This window comes from Aedes albopictus, chromosome 3 (assembly GCF_035046485.1).
Source record: "Aedes albopictus strain Foshan chromosome 3, AalbF5, whole genome shotgun sequence".
NCBI classification, from domain to species: domain Eukaryota; kingdom Metazoa; phylum Arthropoda; class Insecta; order Diptera; family Culicidae; genus Aedes; species Aedes albopictus.
The window spans coordinates 294444151-294460805 of record NC_085138.1 but is presented as its reverse complement, the minus strand read 5'-3'; the positions used below and the strand labels follow the sequence as shown (position 1 = coordinate 294460805).

At 40.5% G+C, this 16655-nt stretch overlaps 1 protein-coding gene across 11 annotated transcripts in view; it reads right to left on the bottom strand.

Moving 5' to 3' along the window:
• The window catches only part of LOC109418688 (serine/threonine-protein kinase 10), a 225836-nt gene that overhangs the window by 35839 nt on the left and 173342 nt on the right, over positions 1-16655 (bottom strand). For 5 of the 11 annotated variants that reach the window (XM_062861336.1, XM_062861343.1, XM_062861337.1 and 2 more), the window contains exons 3-8: positions 7261-7459; positions 6872-7182; positions 6659-6802; positions 6473-6514; positions 4920-4995; positions 3415-4839 (exon numbers count right to left, since the gene is read on the bottom strand). In XM_062861336.1, coding sequence (XP_062717320.1) covers positions 3415-4839; positions 4920-4995; positions 6473-6514; positions 6659-6802; positions 6872-7182; positions 7261-7459 — 2197 coding nt within the window. Of the gene's footprint in view, positions 1-3414; positions 4840-4919; positions 4996-6468; positions 6515-6658; positions 6803-6871; positions 7183-7260; positions 7460-16655 lie in introns of those variants that run through there. The other 6 variants (XM_062861340.1, XM_062861344.1, XM_062861339.1 and 3 more) reach the window with 5 other exon arrangements.

Below are 16655 nucleotides of genomic sequence, written 5' to 3'. Positions count from 1 at the left end.
CAGACCACCTTAAAAGTGTAACGAAAGGCGGAAAATAACGTAAGGCGAAGTTTCAAAAAGGCGGAATCAGTAATAAACCATCGTAATTCTATGCTTTTTTTATTAAGACATTCAAATTATTTAGTGTGTCACGTTTCAGACATGTTCGTTGTACTAAATTCTTAGTTGACTCAACTCTGCCAAGTAATAAGAAATTAGCATTCGGATTAAGCATTCAAATCTGACATTTGATTTGAACAGGTCGTATCCGCATAGAATTCTAGGGAAATTGCAAAGCACCTGAAACAGTTTATTTTATAGAAATTTATGGCTGCTACCTTCCTGGAAGGCTGAATCTTCCTTATGAAGCAGGACGATGCTGAATATATCTGGGTTCAATTGTCGATAATATAGTTCAGAAAATTTTCTGGTTGGAAATGTCCTCAACTTCTTTGAGCATAAAGTATCTTTGTGTAAGCAATGTGTAATTGCAATTTATTGGCAGAATTCTAACACGACTTTCGACTTAAAATATCTTGTTAAGGAATACATGAATACATGTTTTCCACACAATACACCGATTCGCCATCCCAGTGGGTCGATAAACCGTAATTGTCAATAGCGCTAACGTCGACTATTCAATCACTTTGAAACATGGTTCGGTCAAACTGAAACTAAATCAATCAATTGAATCACGTTGCAAATATGAAGAGGATTGCTTGTTCAAATGACCAGCTGAATAACATTATTAATATCGAATCTACTGGTAATTTAATCCATGAATTTTCCCTTCTTTTAAACATAGGCTGTTCTTTCTAGTACCATTGCTAACATGGTTTTGGCGCTGAAACTACTGATATCCAAATCATAAATTTTTCCTTCTTTTGGACAACACCAAAATAGTTCGTTTTCCAGTTTCGTTATTGTTAAATTGCAATTCGTCCTGATGACCATTCGGCCGAATGACCCAGCATCACCCGCAACACACATTTTGGCTTTCCAGCAAGTATTTCAGAAGCTGGACATCCTATTAATTAGCGATTTTGCTCCAAAGCACACGTTGCCAATCCCTGAGGGAAGGAACAGTTGCGTTTTTGCCTTCCCTTTTACATTGTTATTATGGGAAATAAATTTGCGGCGTTTACTTAAATGTGTCTGTTATTTTCATGAGGATTTGTCACGTGGAATTTAGTGCAAATGCGCGTTTGGTAACATTACAACGGCAGCGTGGTGTATAATATTCAGCGCAACAGTCAATTTTCACTTTCATAGAGGAAAAGGGTCAATTCTGTTCATAGGCTCCGAAATAGATAAAGAAGTGGGTTGACAGTTGGAGGTATTTTTTCTAAACTATGCCAACTAGGCAACCTCTTCTTATAATGTCACGAATGTTAAAATCACATAAGGCTAATTAAAATTTGGCGGACTTTTTGAACCAGCAGAGCAAACGGCCGGCCGTTTGCTCTGCTGGTTCAAAAAGTCCGCCAAATTTTAATTAGCCTTATGTGATTCTGCCTTTTGTGATTCCGCCTTTCGTGATTATGCCTTTTGTGCCTTTCCGCCTTTCATTGATTCCGCCTTTTGTATTTGCGCCTTTCGTGATTCCGCCTTTCGTGTTTCCGCCTAACGTAGGACACCCGTAGTAAGGACAAGTAAATATCTTGGGTAGGCAGTCCGTGTATTGTTCTACCTCAGACATTGCAGAACAAATCTTGTCACTAAAAATGATATAGGGTGACAATGGGTATTATCGGCAAGTTTGTTCTCTTCGTCATGGGGGTTTTTTGTCAGCCAAATTGCCTGGAACTTGGCTATATAATTCAGCTCAGTTGGGAAGGATTTGAGACCAACTCTGAGTTCAATAGGTTTAAAAAAACCCAAAAACGAAGAGAACAAAACGGCCGAGAATAGGTAATTTCCCCTATTTGAACTCTTTACATTTCCAAATCTGTATGATACTGAAAATCTTCCAAATTCGATAGTTTTCAAGAATTTTTTAATGTTTTTTTTCCTGTAAACCTGAACATGTTTCCCAGAAATAGTATAACATTGATTATTGCTGGTAGCCTAGAATCTCTCTTGGTGATTAACCAAGGCTTTCTTCGCAAATTTTTCAGAGATTTCTCAAGACATTCCTCGAAACATTCCTCAACTCCAACTACAATTCAACAAATTCAAGACAATCGAGCATATTTACCAATAATTTCTAAAGACGTTCTTTAAAGTTACATGCATTTATTACAAGAATTTCCGAAGTATTTTTTTTTGGGAATTCTAACAATATCTTCCCGCGGATCTTTCAAATCTTTAGAAATCCTTTTAGGCATTTTATTCGAATTCTATCTATTCTAACAGAAAACATTATCAAGGATCCAATAGTTATATCAAAGTGTTTACAAACAATTTACGCAGATTACCATTACTAATTTGTTCAAGATTTTTTTTTTCCAAAAAATCCTCTCTAGTGATTTTCGAGGGATTGCTTCAGTGGACTCTAGAGAAGTCTATTAAAAAATGCTATATGATTTTTCTCCAACTATTTCACTTGGCATTCCCATTACAAATTTCTACCATAATTTTAGTAGGATTTTCTATAAGGTTCTAACAGCATTTCAGTCAGAGTTTTCCTCCACCAAAAACTTTAATATAACCTGGCTATCAGTAAGTTTTTTTCCAGCTTCACAAGGATATTTTCTCAGAGTTATACACGGAACTTCAACAATTATAGTTTTTAAAAATTATCTTGAAGTAAATGTAGAGCATTGATGGAAAAAGTCAAATTTCATTTCTCAGTAAAATGTAAATCAAATCATCACTTTATTTCAAACTTCCAATAAAGCGAATTTAATATGCATAAAATTTCAAAAATATTTCCTTGAACAATATATCATTTTTTTTCAGGATTAAAGAAAATGTCAGTTTCATTATAAAATTTAGCCTTTATCAAATTATTTTTACTATTATAAATGATATAACTAGAACTTCTCGCTTAAATGTTTTTCTGTATCACTTAGCAAATTTAGAAAAGTGAGAAAATTGAAAATAGTGTAGTAGTGAAACAGTGTTTCGATTTTACCATTTAAATCAGTTTCTACAAAACCGGGAAAAAGTTGTTGAAGAACTGGGAAATAACCGGGAATTTATTTTACCAAGTTGAGTGGCCACCCTGTTCGGATATTACATGGCCACTTGAGTGTAATAAACTTGCACCAATTTATGATCGATTAAGGACTTAAAAAAAAATCGGATGAAAATTTACGAAATGCCAACATTTTGAAAATGAGTTGTCGGATGTCGGGTACGTGAAGGTTAATAATGATTTTTATAATGCTGAGAGCGTTTTGCATTGTAGTTACACAAAAAAAACTGAGGGGTTTTCATCAGTACGCTTCAGCATATCAACAATCATCAGATAAAATAAATCAATCGACTCACCTAAATGTAGCTCATCGTTGATGAAATCGTCTTGCTCCTGCCGTTGATCTTCCTGATCCTCCTCCCCGATGAAGACCGGACTCACGATCAACACTTCGCTTTCGTCTAACTTACGCGCTATCTGCCCGCTGCCGGACCGCTGCAACTGCGGGTGCTGTTTCCGGTACTTCGGCGAGAGGTTCTCCAAGCTGTCCAACGACTGGAAATCGTCATCCGTGGACGATTCGTTCACGTGCGTTTTGTTCAGTTCGTTGGAAACAATGACCACCTCGTCGCCGCCGCCGCTTATTTTTGGCGTTAACACCCGTGACCTCCTCTGGGACGACCCGAAGGACTTCGTGGAGGACGCCGACGAGGACGAACCGGACGGTACGACCGAGTTATCGATTATCACCGGCGGATGGCTTGTGACTACGGTTATCTGACTTACGTTACTGGCAAGACTGTTGGAGGGATCCGACAGCACGGTGTCGTTGTTGATGGTGATGGTCGAGGTGTTGTTGGTGTTATTGATGGTCGATGGTTTGTTTGGTGTCGATGTTATCCGAATTTCGTCGTCCGGTAGTAGTCGCGGCGGTACTGGAGACTCGTCGTCAAATGGAAGCGGGGGTTTTGGAATGGCAACAGTGGTATTTGAAAGTTCTTCATCTTTGGGCTTTGGCGATTCAGTCCTTAGGTCAAGCGTGTCGTCGTCTGGAATAAGCCTTCTGCTGGCCGAGCTTGTCACCATTACGTTATCGTCTAAGGATGGCTGTGGTGAGGAAGATGGACTACCCTCTTTCAATGAAGGTTTTGGCGGCGGTGATGGAGCATGTTCCTTTTTGGGTGATTTTACAAGTTCGTCGACACTCGTTTCGCGGTCCAATGTCAATGGGGAGGCTGGTTTTGAAATCACTGTAGTATCTGGGCGATCAACGCCTCTGTTTTCCGGAGTTTGCGGGGTTTCCGGAGGGGTAGGAGGAACAGTTGTTTGGGAAGATGAACTAACTCCGATAGAACTAGGAGCATTTCGACTACTTGGCGATGAAGGAGTTTGAGGAGGTGGAGGAGCCGGTCCTTTCTCCTTTTTGATGACACCTTTCTTTTCAACCTCAGCACTGCTGCTGTTACTACTGTTACCACTCGTGTTGACTAAACTTTCAGTCGGTTCGGCGGTGGGTGGTAATACTGGAGCAGGAACGGTAGTTGTTGGTGACTTCTTGGTATCACTTTGTACATTACTATTACTATCACTAGCCACAGGCGTTGTTGCAGCTGTTGCTGACTGAGAACTGGGCGCCGAAGAATTGACGACAGCAGGAGGCGTTTGTGCTGCTGCAGCGGCCACCGCTCCCGATTTCGCTTTGCTATCATCTTCAACAGGAACGGGTGTCGATTCTTTTGAATCTCTGGATGATTTCGATAGGGATGTGGGAGTATCTGGAACTTGACAGAAAAAATCCCATTAAAGTGCATCCGTGAATCAGCAGCATTTTTAGGGGCAATGCAAACCGCATCGAACTTACGTTTATAGGTTTCTTGACTCTGTAACGACGATGAGTCATCGTCCAAGTCGAGTGGGAGCGCAGAATTGCGGGGTTCCTAATGACGAATTGAAACAGCAAATAGCGGGGAAACGATGATAAGGAAGAAACAGAAAAAGGTAATTAATAAAACGTGAATTCGTTACGCAGTCGAATAGAAAATTAAAAATGAACAATGGATCAACAAAACTGTTAACAAAATATGCACTAAGTTGTCCAGTCTCAATTAGATGCCGTTTTAGTATTCTTGTTTATTTTTTTACTCAGGGCTGTTAGCCAGCAATACAATAGCGCTTCATTGAAATAGTGATAAAAATCAACCAAAATTAAAGAAAAATATCTTTCAAGAGCTCATGGGAAATTTCCATAAGAGTTTTCCAAAAAAAATGGCGATCCAGATTAGTTTGTGCATGAGCAACAGTTTGTTCTATCTGTTTAGTAGGGTCCTAAGTTCATCCTGTGTGTTGAAGCGGAGGAATGAAGTGATGTTTTATATGTTTCTTTTTTTTAGTGAACACGTATGATAACAAAAAGCACGGAATTCGCTTTGTTTTCAAATAGGATGAATTTAGGAGCATAAGATAACTAAAGACACCGTAACCCTATATTTGTAAACACTGATTGTGGGAAAAGTTTTATTACAATCTGATAGGCTTCGCCTTGACTTGTAAAAATCCCCAGAAGTGAGATTACGTTGCAAATATTTAGGCTGCTTTGATATAATAGAGAATTAATTGTTATGACCAGAACAACTTCTTCCATCTGATAGTCATACGTTTCAATGTGCATACCTAACAGCCCTGATAAAGTTTCGTGTTGCGTACATATATTTAGAATTTGATCAGAGCTAAATGTTGGAAGAGTCCTATGTCAAAACATGTGTAGGGGCCCCGACGATAAATAGATCAGAAATGTTTTTAATTTTCAAAGGTTACGAACAAAAACGCTAACAAAACACAATTTTATAGAATCTCCAAAATATGCACCTTCCAGGACTCCTCCAAAATTTGACTCTGAATCTAACTGAGAAACAACACTAATTTCTAACGAAACAAAAAAACTAATCTAGCGAATCATAAAATGCAAAATCAAAAGTCGATTTTCCTACAAACTAGTGAACAATTGCCAGACTAGAAGTTTACACGCTAGATGTACATTAGTTCTACTTATGTAGCAAAGAGAAACAGAGAGATAAGGAGAGCTCAAAGAAGTGAACAAGAAGTGACGACGACCACGGAACGGAACGTATTTACAGTAAACACACCAAGGCGAATGGTGTGCAGAGCGGTAATTCCGAACCGGACAGCACACTGCATGGTATGCCTTTTTCCGCGAACAGTGTTGCAATCATATTGCTACATTGTGCCAATCCGCGCAGCATAGGGAGGCTTTAACACTCTCACGCACAACAACAACTAACAATTTGGAAGAAGTTAAGCTTCAACCGCACAGGTTTTTTTTTCACCTCCGCGGTTGACGGTAATATACATATCTCGTCTTGGTTCCAAACACTCTAGTCTGACAAACTTACCAACCCTCTGATAGAGCGATCTACGCTTCGCTTGTCGTTTAGCTTTCTAATGATTAGATTATTTAAAATTTATTCAATTTCGATCAGACAGTCAAGCAGCGTGTAACAGAGTAAGGAGAAATCCGTAGTAGTATGCATTGAACAGTTTGATCACGAATACTGGGTTAACATTGCCAAAACAAACTCTTACCTCCGCTTCCTCATCCACCAGTTCCTCCTCAACAACGTCTGCTTTGTATTCAAGCAGCAGGTCTTTGATTGGCTTAGAATCCAGATTACCAGCGATAAACGGATGCCCCATGAGAACGTCCGTCGAAGGCCTTTGTTGAGGATCCTAAAATATTAACAGTTATTTTAATTACTGAGCTTCCCCCAAACTCAAACCATTCCACGGTAAACTCACTTTGACCAGTGCTTTAGCCAGAAACTCATTAAAGCTTTTAGACCACTTGGAAGGCTGATCTAGTTTTGGTGGATCGCTTTTCTGGATCTTCAGCAGTACCCGCATCGGAGACATTTCGCTGTTCGGTGGTTCCATCTGGGCAAACTCGATCAACGTGATGCCCAGCGACCAGATATCCACCTTGAAATCGTACGGATTATCCCGAAACGTTTCGCACAATACCAGCTCCGGTGCCATCCAGTAAGGCGTTCCAATGAACGTATCGTGTTTCTGCAGCGTGTGTTTGTTTTTCGCAGAAACACCGAAATCCGCTGTAAAAACGGTACATGACCGCATATAAACAGCATTAAAGACAATTACACTGCTTTTCCTGTTCCCATCATACTTACCCAACTTGACACCACCGTCCATCGTCAGCAGTACGTTGCCGGCCTTCAAATCGCGATGTATCACTTTGTTTTTGTGTAAGTGGTTCAAACCGGAGCACATGTGCTTACAGACGTAAGCGACCTGTGGCTCGGTAAGGGGTTTTTCTAACTCAACCATAATGCTATCTAAGGCACCACCATCACAATACTCTATCAGCATCTGCAATTGAAAAGAAAAGGATGAAAAATTAGTCAAACCTGATTTAACCAAATTACTTTATATTGATTTATTCTATTTATTTTTCTAATAAAATTTCTTTTGGTGCTGTTTCACAGATTATTTCAAGACCAACAATAGAAAAGGCCGCAACAACATTTTGTAAACAAACACGTTTCTTACGATTTAGTTTAGGGCATTCTGGGATCTACCCACAGCCACCCACGTTTCTTAATACGATTGTTCGAGTTATGGTTGTTACAGGTTACGGTTGTTACGAGAACTCTGATAAAAATCCGCACGATTTTGAGAATAAATCCGCACATTTGTGGAAGTACATATATTTACGCTTACTTTGCATTACACATTAACCGTTTATGTGTACGACAAACTTTTTTCTTTTTTCTACACCTTGCTTTTTAAATGGGTGCTGGGTACCCGGGTACCCTGTCGGTCACATAAGGGTTAACAATTACTTTGTTTGGTCTACACAATTGCAGAAAATATATTTTCAACTGGAATACACTAACTGAGCACTGAACACAGAAACATTAATTCGTATATTAACGTGACTTATCTTGATTTATACAAGTTTTCTACAAGTAAATTAAACCCACGAGTGAACGCGCTGTTGTATTGTGTACAACACTTTCAAAAAATCACGCTTATCGTATTCAGCATTAGCGTGGTGCTGGCGGTGGTGGCCAACCGTGCGAGTGACGAAAGGTTAAACAATGTTTTGGCACAGATTTCTTTAAGTTTTTTTTTTATATTTATCAAGGAAATTCGTTCTTGGACGAATAGACGGGCTTGGTGGTCTAGTAGCTACCGCTTCTGATTCATATGCACAAGGTCCTGGGTTCAATCCCTTCTATTGTGTATCTTTCCATCCACTTTCTCTATACTCTCCTCTCAATATATATACAACTCATGTATATTCATATGTTCATAGCCAGCGCTAGAACCTGGAACGCTTGAAAAGCCGTTACCCTTCCTTCCAACTTTCACAGCACAGTGTCAATCTACCAAATGACACTCTTAAACGTAAATTCGTACATTTGTATTGTCTGCCTATTTTGTTTTGAAACTTCGATATTTTTTTGTTGAAATTGTCAGAAACATTTTCTTATTGAAACTTTATGAAACGATGAATGACTTCTTTTGGCAATGTAAATACATTTTTTTATCTGACAGAAACCATCAGACAAACATCCATTTGAGTAGGATACTTACTGTTGAGGAATCACTGTGAGAATTTTTTATGCCTGAACTAATCCAGTGAAACATTCAGTGGCGATTCCCTAATCTCAAAACTACCTGTTCAACGAATGCAAATTCTTGAATTTTCTCAATAAATTGACTTGTAGTTTGTAGAACATGACGAGAATAGCCGTTTCCGCCAATTTTCAATTAGATTCTGATCCTGAATTCAGAGAGTAAAAAATTCGAAAATTGAAAGTGAAGATTGACATTCTCATTTTTTCATTCGTGTTTGGCCACATTCATTGTCAGCTGAATGCCTCTCTTTTTTCATTCAATTCTCTGTCACGAATATTTTTTCGCACGTCGTAAAATCTCCAATTTATATTAACAGACGCCCAATCCGGCTTGATGGACAAATAGAGAACATGATTAATATTCTAATTAACTGCTATACACAAGTTTTGAAGTGATTGGAAGTATAATCGGGAGTTACGATCCAGTTTTATTTCTCAGTGAAAATTGTCAGTGACAGAAAAATGAATGAATAGGTGAAAAAATTCATTCACCAAAATGAATTTTATTTTGATCCCTCAGTTGAGAATTTTCAAAATTCACGTTGAATTTCACTCATTGAAAATGAAAATTTTAAACTCTGCCTGAATTCTCCGCAAATGCAACTTTTAGGGTCGTTGAACAGGTAAAAAGTGAGGTTACGAGACGCCACTGGAAACATTCTTGGAAAAATGCATGAATAAAAATTTTTCGAGGTGAATTCCTCTGGCATATGCTGAACGAATATCTTGCTCCAAAGTTAGATTTCTAAAAGGAATCTCCACTAAATTCATTGAACGAACTGTACCTTTAAGGAGAAACTTCAGAGAATTCAAATATGGCTGCCACAATAGCCGGCTTAGACCCCTACTCACGTTTTTAAAAACACCAATCTTAAAAATTCGTAAACAAATGCGCTCGATTTGGAAAAGCTGCCTCTTTTTTCGAGTGAGCAAAACCACGATTAACAAGTGCGGCTTAGTTCGATGCTTCGTTCGTTAGACTTGTGCTTCTAAAGTTTGTATGCAAAAGTGCAATGGGATTTCTTGATGTTTCACCTTAAGAAAATGTTTAATTTGTAAAAGTTTTTCTTACTGAAGCCCCCGTAAGGTTGAAGGATTCGTCATTGATATAATCGTCATGATTGAAAATTCTTAAACAGTTTTCTCGCTCAAAACTTGAATGTTTGCTTTGTAAATATATTCAGTGTACTCCATTCTGGATCCGTAATACAGCGATTATATTTTCACTGCGGAATTTTCAGCTTTGAACAAGAAAACTGCTTTGAAATTTTCGATGATAGCGGTTATGTCAATGACGAATTATCACCAGAAAACAAATTTGAAATTCCTTTAGAATTCAATCCTCTCTAGAAACTCCTTTAGTAATTTCGTCAGGAATCTCTGAAGAGATTCACTAGCGACTAGCATATTTTGCAAAGTTTTCACTAGCAATTCTTGGTAGGGATTTATATGCAGGGATTATGAGTTTTCACGCAAAAAAATCCGTTCCGATATACGTGCACTCCCAATCACGGCAACGGGAACAAACGCAAACTATGCATAGCAACGATAACAACAATAAGAAATGTACACCGTGAACTAGATTTCACGTTTTCTAGAACGCCCATATTGACAGCTGGAACTAGTTCCAGTTCACGGTGTATATTTGCCTGTTCTTATATTTGCGTTTGTTTGTTCACGTTTATCAGAACGGTTTTCTGAGCGTGTTCATTAAAATTGGTTGAGAACAGTTTCCGCAACCGTAGTAACTATATCGACGTTTTAAAAAAAAAAAACATGGTTACGAGGTAATCGCGTTTAACCCTTATGTGGCCGGCAGGGTACCCGGGTTCCCAGCACCCATTTAAAATACACGGTGTAGAAAAAAGCAAAAAGTTTGCCGGCCACATAACGGTTAATCCTCTACTTCCCATGGTTACTGTAGATCACCACTCGAGATAAACGAAGTTAGATAAATATGACGCAGGCAGTAGCTTTTAGAATGTGAATGTGGCCTAATTAGATCAATCCAAAAGCTGTCTAATTATTTTAATAATAGAACTTTTGATAAACAATAAAAAAAACTATTGATTCATATGTCAATTTCTTGATTTTGCTTTGGCTGACCAAGCCATGTGGGAAATTACACTGTTGAAAATGCTTTGACATCCATGTGCACAACAGAACATGTGCTCGATGAACAAATTGAGATTTGAAATTATGAAAAGAAATCCACGTACTCCGGTGAGACTCGAACTCACGACTCCCAATTCGCTAGACGGGCGCTTCTATTCCTTCAAGCTACGGAGTCACTCGACTATCTCCGTCGCCAGCAGGCCTAGAACTGAACTCGATTCCACAATCGCACATGGTTATCTTCTTTTCACAATCCAAACCCCCTTCGGATGGGATTAGATGAACATCTAACACATTGTCTGTTGTGCACATGTATGTCAAAGCGGGAGAGGAAGTTATTTTTAATTGTCGAGAGCTTCGGGCACTGCCTTCCAATCACTTATTGGTATGGCAATTAGTGTGCAGTCGGACTCTCGACGGGTCGGTCCTCGGCCGACCGAATACGGTAAGGGTGACCGTAGCACCTTACAAATGTCAATTTCTTGATTTTGCTTTGGCTGACCAAGCCATGTGGGAAATTACACTGTTGAAAATGCTTTGACATCCATGTGCACAACAGAACATGTGCTCGATGAACAAATTGAGATTTGAAATTATGAAAAGAAATCCACGTACTCCGGTGAGACTCGAACTCACGACTCCCAATTCGCTAGACGGGCGCTTCTATTCCTTCAAGCTACGGAGTCACTCGACTATCTCCGTCGCCAGCAGGCCTAGAACTGAACTCGATTCCACAATCGCACATGGTTATCTTCTTTTCACAATCCAAACCCCCTTCGGATGGGATTAGATGAACATCTAACACATTGTCTGTTGTGCACATGTATGTCAAAGCGGGAGAGGAAGTTATTTTTAATTGTCGAGAGCTTCGGGCACTGCCTTCCAATCACTTATTGGTATGGCAATTAGTGTGCAGTCGGACTCTCGACGGGTCGGTCCTCGGCCGACCGAATACGGTAAGGGTGACCGTAGCACCTTACAAATGTCAATTTCTTGATTTTGCTTTGGCTGACCAAGCCATGTGGGAAATTACACTGTTGAAAATGCTTTGACATCCATGTGCACAACAGAACATGTGCTCGATGAACAAATTGAGATTTGAAATTATGAAAAGAAATCCACGTACTCCGGTGAGACTCGAACTCACGACTCCCAATTCGCTAGACGGGCGCTTCTATTCCTTCAAGCTACGGAGTCACTCGACTATCTCCGTCGCCAGCAGGCCTAGAACTGAACTCGATTCCACAATCGCACATGGTTATCTTCTTTTCACAATCTAAACCCCCTTCGGATGGGATTAGATGAACATCTAACACATTGTCTGTTGTGCACATGTATGTCAAAGCGGGAGAGGAAGTTATTTTTAATTGTCGAGAGCTTCGGGCACTGCCTTCCAATCACTTATTGGTATGGCAATTAGTGTGCAGTCGGACTCTCGACGGGTCGGTCCTCGGCCGACCGAATACGGTAAGGGTGACCGTAGCACCTTACAAATGTCAATTTCTTGATTTTGCTTTGGCTGACCAAGCCATGTGGGAAATTACACTGTTGAAAATGCTTTGACATCCATGTGCACAACAGAACATGTGCTCGATGAACAAATTGAGATTTGAAATTATGAAAAGAAATCCACGTACTCCGGTGAGACTCGAACTCACGACTCCCAATTCGCTAGACGGGCGCTTCTATTCCTTCAAGCTACGGAGTCACTCGACTATCTCCGTCGCCAGCAGGCCTAGAACTGAACTCGATTCCACAATCGCACATGGTTATCTTCTTTTCACAATCCAAACCCCCTTCGGATGGGATTAGATGAACATCTAACACATTGTCTGTTGTGCACATGTATGTCAAAGCGGGAGAGGAAGTTATTTTTAATTGTCGAGAGCTTCGGGCACTGCCTTCCAATCACTTATTGGTATGGCAATTAGTGTGCAGTCGGACTCTCGACGGGTCGGTCCTCGGCCGACCGAATACGGTAAGGGTGACCGTAGCACCTTACAAATGTCAATTTCTTGATTTTGCTTTGGCTGACCAAGCCATGTGGGAAATTACACTGTTGAAAATGCTTTGACATCCATGTGCACAACAGAACATGTGCTCGATGAACAAATTGAGATTTGAAATTATGAAAAGAAATCCACGTACTCCGGTGAGACTCGAACTCACGACTCCCAATTCGCTAGACGGGCGCTTCTATTCCTTCAAGCTACGGAGTCACTCGACTATCTCCGTCGCCAGCAGGCCTAGAACTGAACTCGATTCCACAATCGCACATGGTTATCTTCTTTTCACAATCCAAACCCCCTTCGGATGGGATTAGATGAACATCTAACACATTGTCTGTTGTGCACATGTATGTCAAAGCGGGAGAGGAAGTTATTTTTAATTGTCGAGAGCTTCGGGCACTGCCTTCCAATCACTTATTGGTATGGCAATTAGTGTGCAGTCGGACTCTCGACGGGTCGGTCCTCGGCCGACCGAATACGGTAAGGGTGACCGTAGCACCTTACAAATGTCAATTTCTTGACGAGCACATGTTCTGTTGTGCACATGGATGTCAAAGCATTTTCAACAGTGTAATTTCCCACATGGCTTGGTCAGCCAAAGCAAAATCAAGAAATTGACATTTGTAAGGTGCTACGGTCACCCTTACCGTATTCGGTCGGCCGAGGACCGACCCGTCGAGAGTCCGACTGCACACTAATTGCCATACCAATAAGTGATTGGAAGGCAGTGCCCGAAGCTCTCGACAATTAAAAATAACTTCCTCTCCCGCTTTGACATACATGTGCACAACAGACAATGTGTTAGATGTTCATCTAATCCCATCCGAAGGGGGTTTGGATTGTGAAAAGAAGATAACCATGTGCGATTGTGGAATCGAGTTCAGTTCTAGGCCTGCTGGCGACGGAGATAGTCGAGTGACTCCGTAGCTTGAAGGAATAGAAGCGCCCGTCTAGCGAATTGGGAGTCGTGAGTTCGAGTCTCACCGGAGTACGTGGATTTCTTTTCATAATTTCAAATCTCAATTTGTTCATCGAGCACATGTTCTGTTGTGCACATGGATGTCAAAGCATTTTCAACAGTGTAATTTCCCACATGGCTTGGTCAGCCAAAGCAAAATCAAGAAATTGACATTTGTAAGGTGCTACGGTCACCCTTACCGTATTCGGTCGGCCGAGGACCGACCCGTCGAGAGTCCGACTGCACACTAATTGCCATACCAATAAGTGATTGGAAGGCAGTGCCCGAAGCTCTCGACAATTAAAAATAACTTCCTCTCCCGCTTTGACATACATGTGCACAACAGACAATGTGTTAGATGTTCATCTAATCCCATCCGAAGGGGGTTTGGATTGTGAAAAGAAGATAACCATGTGCGATTGTGGAATCGAGTTCAGTTCTAGGCCTGCTGGCGACGGAGATAGTCGAGTGACTCCGTAGCTTGAAGGAATAGAAGCGCCCGTCTAGCGAATTGGGAGTCGTGAGTTCGAGTCTCACCGGAGTACGTGGATTTCTTTTCATAATTTCAAATCTCAATTTGTTCATCGAGCACATGTTCTGTTGTGCACATGGATGTCAAAGCATTTTCAACAGTGTAATTTCCCACATGGCTTGGTCAGCCAAAGCAAAATCAAGAAATTGACATTTGTAAGGTGCTACGGTCACCCTTACCGTATTCGGTCGGCCGAGGACCGACCCGTCGAGAGTCCGACTGCACACTAATTGCCATACCAATAAGTGATTGGAAGGCAGTGCCCGAAGCTCTCGACAATTAAAAATAACTTCCTCTCTCGCTTTGACATACATGTGCACAACAGACAATGTGTTAGATGTTCATCTAATCCCATCCGAAGGGGGTTTGGATTGTGAAAAGAAGATAACCATGTGCGATTGTGGAATCGAGTTCAGTTCTAGGCCTGCTGGCGACGGAGATAGTCGAGTGACTCCGTAGCTTGAAGGAATAGAAGCGCCCGTCTAGCGAATTGGGAGTCGTGAGTTCGAGTCTCACCGGAGTACGTGGATTTCTTTTCATAATTTCAAATCTCAATTTGTTCATCGAGCACATGTTCTGTTGTGCACATGGATGTCAAAGCATTTTCAACAGTGTAATTTCCCACATGGCTTGGTCAGCCAAAGCAAAATCAAGAAATTGACATTTGTAAGGTGCTACGGTCACCCTTACCGTATTCGGTCGGCCGAGGACCGACCCGTCGAGAGTCCGACTGCACACTAATTGCCATACCAATAAGTGATTGGAAGGCAGTGCCCGAAGCTCTCGACAATTAAAAATAACTTCCTCTCCCGCTTTGACATACATGTGCACAACAGACAATGTGTTAGATGTTCATCTAATCCCATCCGAAGGGGGTTTGGATTGTGAAAAGAAGATAACCATGTGCGATTGTGGAATCGAGTTCAGTTCTAGGCCTGCTGGCGACGGAGATAGTCGAGTGACTCCGTAGCTTGAAGGAATAGAAGCGCCCGTCTAGCGAATTGGGAGTCGTGAGTTCGAGTCTCACCGGAGTACGTGGATTTCTTTTCATAATTTCAAATCTCAATTTGTTCATCGAGCACATGTTCTGTTGTGCACATGGATGTCAAAGCATTTTCAACAGTGTAATTTCCCACATGGCTTGGTCAGCCAAAGCAAAATCAAGAAATTGACATTTGTAAGGTGCTACGGTCACCCTTACCGTATTCGGTCGGCCGAGGACCGACCCGTCGAGAGTCCGACTGCACACTAATTGCCATACCAATAAGTGATTGGAAGGCAGTGCCCGAAGCTCTCGACAATTAAAAATAACTTCCTCTCCCGCTTTGACATACATGTGCACAACAGACAATGTGTTAGATGTTCATCTAATCCCATCCGAAGGGGGTTTGGATTGTGAAAAGAAGATAACCATGTGCGATTGTGGAATCGAGTTCAGTTCTAGGCCTGCTGGCGACGGAGATAGTCGAGTGACTCCGTAGCTTGAAGGAATAGAAGCGCCCGTCTAGCGAATTGGGAGTCGTGAGTTCGAGTCTCACCGGAGTACGTGGATTTCTTTTCATAATTTCAAATCTCAATTTGTTCATCGAGCACATGTTCTGTTGTGCACATGGATGTCAAAGCATTTTCAACAGTGTATTGATTCATAGCTAAATAGTAAAATGTTTGAAGTCGTGGAAAGGAATCGGTTAAAACAGTGATTTCCAAAGTGAGCGAAATCGCCCATTAGGGGGCGAAAATTGGAAAAATCAAAATTGGGGGACGAAAATACTAAAACGGGGGCGATTTTTTATTTATTGAAAACTACCAATTGTATGAGGAAACAAGTCCAGATTGTTTACACACAAATAAAAATGAAATTCCCAGATATTTTTATTATTTTATTATCTTTAAAAAAACTCCTGGTTTGAAACATACCCAAGAATTGACATAATTATTTCAAAAAAATTCCCAAATTGGCGGATAGAAACACTTTTTGTTGTTTTGTTGATGCCTTTCTGGAAAATTGCTTAGAAAAAAAAATGAGAGCTGTAGGAGTTTCCGGAGGAATTTCTCAGTAAATTGAATATTAAAAATATATTTTGAGCAGTTAATGATTGATTGAGGAATTCATAATTAACTTCCTGCCGAATATTTAGGTTTTGTTTGTAATGAAATTATGTAAAGGACTTTCTGACTGTACAATAATGTTTTGTTTATGTGAAATTCATAAGTTGATTTAAGCAGTTTCACAAAAATTGTATTACCATATTTCTTGTATGAAGTTCTGCACGCAATTGCGATGAAATTCTCGACCATCAAAAAAGTC